At 43.8% G+C, this 7,718-nt stretch overlaps 1 protein-coding gene across 2 annotated transcripts in view; it reads left to right on the top strand.

Annotated features, from left to right (window-relative positions):
* The window catches only part of mideasb (mitotic deacetylase associated SANT domain protein b), a 73,869-nt gene that overhangs the window by 41,775 nt on the left and 24,376 nt on the right, over positions 1-7,718 (top strand). For both annotated transcript variants that reach the window (XM_061896259.1, XM_061896258.1), the window contains exons 6-7: positions 5,604-5,746; positions 5,821-5,924. In XM_061896259.1, the coding sequence (XP_061752243.1) occupies positions 5,604-5,746; positions 5,821-5,924 (247 nt within the window). The remainder of the gene's footprint in view (positions 1-5,603; positions 5,747-5,820; positions 5,925-7,718) is intronic.

Here is a 7,718-nt window from a genome sequence, read left to right as displayed (position 1 = left end):
AGGGGCGTCCATGATAACATTGCTTGGATGACAACATATGTTGCTCCAAAACCTGTATGTACCTTTCAGCATTAATGGTGCCTTCACAGATGTGTAAGTTACCCATGCCTTGGGCACTAATACACCCCCATACCATCACACATGCTGGCTTTTGAACTTTGCGCCTATAACAATCCGGATGGTTATTTTCCTCTTTGTTCTGGAGGACACCACAGAACACTTTTCCACTTTGCATCGGTCCATCGAAGCCGGCGGCGTTTCAGGGTGTTCTTGGTAAATGGGTTTGGCTTTGCATAGTAGAGTTTTAACTTGCACTTACAGATGTAGCGACCAACTGTAGTTACTGACAGTGGTTTTATGAAGTGTTCCTGAGCTCATGTGGTGATATCCTTTACACACTGATGTCGGTTTTTGATGCAGTACCGCCTGAGGCATCAAAGGTCCGTAATATCATTGCTTACGTGCAGTGATTTCTCCAGATTCTCTGAACCTTTTGATGATTTTACGGACCGTAGATGGTAAAATCCCTAAATTCCTTGCAATAGCTCGTTGAGAAATGTTGTTCTAAAACTGTTTGACAATTTGCTTACAAAGTGGTGACCCTCACCCCATCCTTGTTTGTGAATTACTTAGCATTTCATGGAAGCTGCTTTTATAGCCAATCATGGCACCCACCTGTTCCCAATTAGCCTGCACACCTGTGGGATGTTCCAAATAAGTGTTTGATGAGCATTTCTCAACTTTATCAGTATTTATTGCCACCTTTCCCAACTTCTTTGTCACGTGTTGCTGGCATCAAATTCTAAAGTTAATGATTATTTGCAAAAAAAAAAAAGTTTATCAGTTTGAACATCAAATATGTTGTCTTTGTAGCATATTCAACTGAATATGGCTTGAAAAGGATTTGCAAATCATTGTATTCTGTTTATATTTACATCTAACACAATTTCCCAACTCATATGGAAACGGGGTTTGTATTTTAGATATGTAATCGTCCATGTTAAAAGAGGAAAAAATAAACGATCGCAGCCGCTGCACCTGACTTGCTAACTGTAGCTAGTTGTCACGTATTCTGCAGCCTAGTATTCGCAAGAATGATCTCTGGGATCACTAGCGCCCTCTAGCACCAGGAGGCGGGAGAACAGGTGCCTCACACAGTGCGTCTTCTTAGCCGTTTTATGATTTCCCAGCCAGAGGTGGGTAGTAACGTGCTACATTTACTCCGTTACATCTACTTGAGTAACTTTTGGGATAAATTGTACTTCTAAGAGTAGTTTTTATGCAACATACTTTTACTTTTACTTGAGTATATTTATAGAGAAGAAACGCTACTTTTACTCCGCTCCATTTATCTACATTCAGCTCGCTACTCGCTACTTTTTTTTATCAATCTATTAATGTTTGTTTTGGTTTTTCAAAGTAGAATCTACTCATGCCTGCGTTTCACCAATCAAATGCAGTCACTGGTGACGTTGGACCAATCAAACAGAGCCAGGTGGTCACATGACCCGACTTAAACATGTTGAACAACTTATTGGGGTGTTACCATTTAGTGGTCAATTGTACGGAATATGTACTGTACTGTGGAATCTACTAATACAAGTTTTAATCAATTAATCAAAAGTAAAAAGGAAAAAAGACACTTTTTATTTCAAGCGTACTTCCCGTCAAAAGCCTAAAGACTGATCGCACAGTTCCTGTCTTCACAATAAAAGCGCCGCTCCATCGCGCCTGCGCTAACAAAATAAGAGTCTCCGAAAGCCAGCGCAAACAAGCTAGCAAGCTACGGAGTTTGCCGCCAATGTATTTCTTGTAAAGTGTATAAAAACGAATATGGAAGCTGGACAAATAAGATGCCAAAACCCAACAACTTTCATGTGGTATTAGACAGAAAAGAGGAACTTTTTTTCTCCTCCATTTGAAAACGTGGACGTTATCAGCACTATACTGTCTGATTCCAATCAATGCAAGTCATCAGAATCAGGTAATACACCAACTTATATTCTTGTCTTCATGAAAGATAGGAATCTATATGTTAAACATGCATGTATATTCATTAAAACACCTTTAACATGTCAACAAAAACGGCAAAATAAAAAACTATAAATTATATACTGTATATATATATATATATATATATATATATATATATATATATAAGATATGTGTGTATATGATACGTGTGTGTATGTATATATGAGGTAGATCCAGAGGTGGGTAGAGTAGCCAGAAATTGTACTCAAGTAAGAGTACTGTTACTTTAGTGATTTATTACTCAAGTAAAAGTAAGGAGTAGTCACCCAAATATTTACTTGAGTAAAAGTAAAAAGTATGTTGTGAAAAAACTACTCAAGTACTGAGTAACTGATGAGTAACCTGCTTGTTTAATGATTACGGCAACAAATAATGCACAAAAACATAAAAATAGCAATGAGCAAATTCATAGCCAGGAATATCTCTTAAGCAACTAAAACAATATTATATATTAAATAATAATACATTAAAATAAAAAGAAATTAAGGCAAATTGAGCCACAATAACTTAACAGCACCATAGGCTCAGTAAGCATTTATTGATTGATTGATTGATTGAAACTTATATTATTAGATGGCACAGTACAGTACATATTCTGTACAATTGACCACTAAATGGTAACACCCCAATAAGTTTTTCAACGTTTATCAATTACTTAATAAATGACCAAGTCGAGGTGATCTACCTCATATATACATACACACACATATCATATATATATATATATATATATATATATATATATATATATATATATATATATACATATATATATATATAGGTATATATATATATATATATGTATATATATATATATACAGTATATAATTTATATTTATTTATTTTGCCGTTTTTGTTGACATGTTAAAGGTGTTTTAATGAATATACATGCATGTTTAACATATAGATTCCTATCTTTCATGAAGACAAGAATATAAGTTGGTGTATTACCTGATTCTGATGACTTGCATTGATTGGAATCAGACGTTCACGTTTTCAAATGGAGAAAAAAAGTTCCTCTTTTCTGTCTAATACCACATGAAAGTTGTTGGTTTTTGGCATCTTATTTGTCCAGCTTCCATATTCGTTTTTATACACTTTACAAGAAATACATTGGCGGCAAACTCCGTAGCTTGCTAGCTTGTTTGCGCTGGCTTTCGGAGACTCTTATTTTGTTAGCGCAGGCGCGATGGAGCGGCGCTTTTATTGTGAAGACAGGAAGTGTGCGATCAGTCTTTAGGCTTTTGACGGGAAGTACGATTGAAATAAAAAGTGTCTTTTTTCCTTTACACTTTTGATTGATTGATTGAAACTTGTATTATTAGATTGCACAGTACAGTACATATTCTGTACAATTGACCACTAAATGGTAACACCCCAATAAGTTTGTCAACTTGTTTAAGTCGGGTCATGTGACCACCTGGCTCTGTTTGATTGGTCCAACGTCACCAGTGACTGCATGTGATTGGTGAAACGCAGGCATGCATAGTTCCTACTTTGAATGTATGTCATAAACCAAAACAAACATTAATAGATCGATTAAAAAAAAGTAGCGAGTAGCGAGCTGAATGTAGATAAATGGAGCGGAGTAAAAGTAGCGTTTCTTCTCTATAAATATACTCAAGTAAAAGTAAAAGTATGTTGCAAAAAAACTACTCGTAGAAGTACAATTTATCCCAAAAGTTACTCAAGTAAATGTAACGGAGTAAATGTAGCGCGTTACTACCCACCTCTGGGTAGATCACCTCGACTTGGTCATTTATTAAGTAATTGATTAACGTTGAAAAACTTATTGGGGTGTTACCATTTAGTGGTCAATTGTACGGAATATGTACTGTACTGTGCAATCTACTAATAAAAGTTTCAATCAATTAATCAATCATTGAATGCCTACTCAGCCTCGTTGCTGTTAAGTTATTGTGGCTCAATGCACCTTTTTTATTTTTTATTTTAATGTACTAATTTTCAATATATATTATTGTTTTAGCTGCTTAAGAGATATTCCTGGCTCTGAATTTGCTCATTGCTATTTTTATGTTTTATTTGTTGCCGTAATCATTAAACAAACAGGTTACTCATCAGTTACTCAGTACTTGAGTAGTTTTTTCACAACATACTTTTACTCAAGTAAATATTTGAGTGACTACTCCTTACTTTTACTTGAGTAATACATCTGTAAAGTAACAGTACTCTTACTTGAGTACAATTTCTGGCTACTCTACCCACCTCTGTTCCCAGCACAAGAAATACGTTACACACATACAGTTGTTGACAAAATACATTTTATATCTCAGCTAACTAAATTATAGAAATGTATAATATAATTCATATAGAAATACGCTCTCACTGCACAGCAAACAGCAGTTAGTCGAGTCATTGCGCAATCCATGGGGAGGCTCAGCTGGCTGTGACTCACCGCAAGTAATTCTCAGTAAATGTGAAAATTCAGCGATTTTGAATAAAAATAATCTAAAACTGGTGAAGGTAAATGGAAAATAACTTTATAAAGTATTTTTTTTCCGGGTTCTCGCTCGGAAAAGGGTGGAGTGCCATCTCCGGGTTGGGGAGGAGACCCTGCCCCAAGTGGAGGAGTTCAAGTACCTAGGAGTCTTGCTCACGAGTGAGGGAAGAGTGCATGGTGAGGTCGACAGGTGGATCTGTGCGGCGTCTTCAGTAATGCGGACGTTGTACCGATCCGTTGTGGTGAAGAAGGAGCTGAGCCGGAAGGCAAAGCCCTCAATTTACCGGTCGATCTACGTTCCCGTCCTCACCTATGGTCATGAGCTTTGGGTCATGACCGAAAGGATAAGATCACGGGTAAAAGCGGCCCAAATGAGTTTCCTCCGCCGGGTGGCGGGTCTCTCCCTTAGAGATAGGGTGAGAAGCTCTGCCATACGGGAGGAACTCAAAGTAAAGCCGCTGCTCCTCCACATGGAGAGGAGCCAGATGAGGTGGTTCGGGCATCTGGTCAGGATGCCACCCGAACGCCTCCCTAGGGAGGAGGCCACGGGGAAGACCCAGGACACGTTGGGAAGACTATGTCTCCCGGCTGGCCTGGGAACGCCTCGGGATCCCCCGGGAAGAGCTAGACGAAGTGGCTGGGGAGAGGGAAGTCTGGGTTTCCCTGCTTAGGCTGTTGCCCCCGCGACCCGACCTCGGATAAGCGGAATTGATTGATTGATTGATTGATACTTGTATTAGTAGATTGCACAGTACAGTACATATTCCGTACAATTGACCACTAAATGGTAACACCCGAATAAGTTTTTCAACTTGTTTAAGTCGGGGTCCACGTTAATCAATTCATGGAAGAAGGTGGATGTGAAAATTCAGCAATTTTGAATAAAAATCATCTAAAACTGGTGAAGGTAAATGGAAGATAACTTTATAAAGTATAATCACTGGATACATATAAAAATGTAATATATTTTATGATGGCAGGTGAGGCGGGGGCCTCACCTGCCTCCCCTGACTGCACGTCACTGTTGAAAGAGTAACTGTAACTTCACTGCAATTTATCATAAATAACAGTAACCGTTACATCCCAACTACCCTCATTTTTACCGCAGACGGATAAATATCGGGTCTCAGTACCAGGCGGAGGTGCCGGAACTGAGGCAGCGCTCACTGGTGGATCTGGATCCGCATCAAGCGGAGCTGGTCTGGGAGCCGCCGACCCACCTGGAGGACACGCCAGACTACCAGAAAAGAGGTGAGGAAAACGACACGGCCTCCGAGGGAGCATCTTTGTTGTGATCTGAGCGACTTGCGGTTGTCGGCCCTCAGTCAGAGACCTCATGCACCTGGCCTGCTCCAGCGCCTTGTGGGGAGGAGGCACCAACCAGGAGCTGGCGCACCACTGTCTCCACCAGTGCAGGGGCGACATCATGGTGAGCACCACACTCTACATAGCAGCCTGAAGAATCGGCTTTCATGATGGTATCCTTACATCACACTCAAATTTATATAAATACAATAAATAGGGACGGCGTGGCGCGATGGGAGAGTGGCCGCGTACAACCCGGGGGTCCCTGGTTCAATCCCCACCTAGTACCAACCTCGTCACGTCCGTTGTGTCCTGAGCAAGACACTTCACCCTTGCTCCTGATGGGTGCTGGTTAGCGCCTTGCATGGCAGCTCCCTCCATCAGTGTGTGAATGTGTGTGTGAATGTGGAAGTAGTGTCAAAGCGCTTTGAGTACCTTGAAGGTAGAAAAGCGCTATACAAGTACAACCCATTTATCATTTATTTATAATAAGTGCTACAATCGGGCGGAAGGCGGGGTACACCCTGGACAAGTCGCCACCTCATCGCAGGGCCAACACAGATAGCCTTCCGCCCGATTGTAGCTGAAGGCGGGGTACACCCTGGACAAGTCGCCACCTCATCGCAGGGCCAACACAGATAGCCTTCCGCCCGATTGTAGCTGAAGGCGGGGTACACCCTGGACAAGTCGCCACCTCATCGCAGGGCCAACACAGATAGCCTTCCGCCCGATTGTAGCTGAAGGCGGGGTACACCCTGGACAAGTCGCCACCTCATCGCAGGGCCAACACAGATAGCCTTCCGCCCGATTGTAGCTGAAGGCGGGGTACACCCTGGACAAGTCGCCACCTCATCGCAGGGCCAACACAGATAGCCTTCCGCCCGATTGTAGCTGAAGGCGGGGTACACCCTGGACAAGTCGCCACCTCATCGCAGGGCCAACACAGATAGCCTTCCGCCCGATTGTAGCTGAAGGCGGGGTACACCCCGGACAAGTCGCCACCTCATCGCAGGGCCAACACAGATAGCCTTCCGCCCGATTGTAGCTGAAGGCGGGGTACACCCTGGACAAGTCGCCACCTCATCGCAGGGCCAACACAGATAGCCTTCCGCCCGATTGTAGCTGAAGGCGGGGTACACCCTGGACAAGTCGCCACCTCATCGCAGGGCCAACACAGATAGCCTTCCGCCCGATTGTAGCTGAAGGCGGGGTACACCCTGGACAAGTCGCCACCTCATCGCAGGGCCAACACAGATAGCCCTCCGCCCGATTGTAGCTGAAGGCGGGGTACACCCTGGACAAGTCGCCACCTCATCGCAGGGCCAACACAGATAGCCTTCCGCCCGATTGTAGCTGAAGGCGGGGTACACCCTGGACAAGTCGCCACCTCATCGCAGGGCCAACACAGATAGCCTTCCGCCCGATTGTAGCTGAAGGCGGGGTACACCCTGGACAAGTCGCCACCTCATCGCAGGGCCAACACAGATAGCCTTCCGCCCGATTGTAGCTGAAGGCGGGGTACACCCTGGACAAGTCGCCACCTCATCGCAGGGCCAACACAGATAGCCTTCCGCCCGATTGTAGCTGAAGGCGGGGTACACCCTGGACAAGTCGCCACCTCATCGCAGGGCCAACACAGATAGCCTTCCGCCCGATTGTAGCTGAAGGCGGGGTACACCCTGGACAAGTCGCCACCTCATCGCAGGGCCAACACAGATAGCCTTCCGCCCGATTGTAGCTGAAGGCGGGGTACACCCTGGACAAGTCGCCACCTCATCGCAGGGCCAACACAGATAGCCTTCCGCCCGATTGTAGCTGAAGGCGGGGTACACCCTGGACAAGTCGCCACCTCATCGCAGGGCCAACACAGATAGCCTTCCGCCCGATTGTAGCTGAAGGCGGGGTACACCCTGGACAA

Source organism: Nerophis ophidion, linkage group LG03 (genome assembly GCF_033978795.1).
Source record: "Nerophis ophidion isolate RoL-2023_Sa linkage group LG03, RoL_Noph_v1.0, whole genome shotgun sequence".
Taxonomy (NCBI): domain Eukaryota; kingdom Metazoa; phylum Chordata; class Actinopteri; order Syngnathiformes; family Syngnathidae; genus Nerophis; species Nerophis ophidion.
Note: the sequence above shows the minus strand (reverse complement) of the source record. Positions and strands in the feature narration are given on the sequence as shown.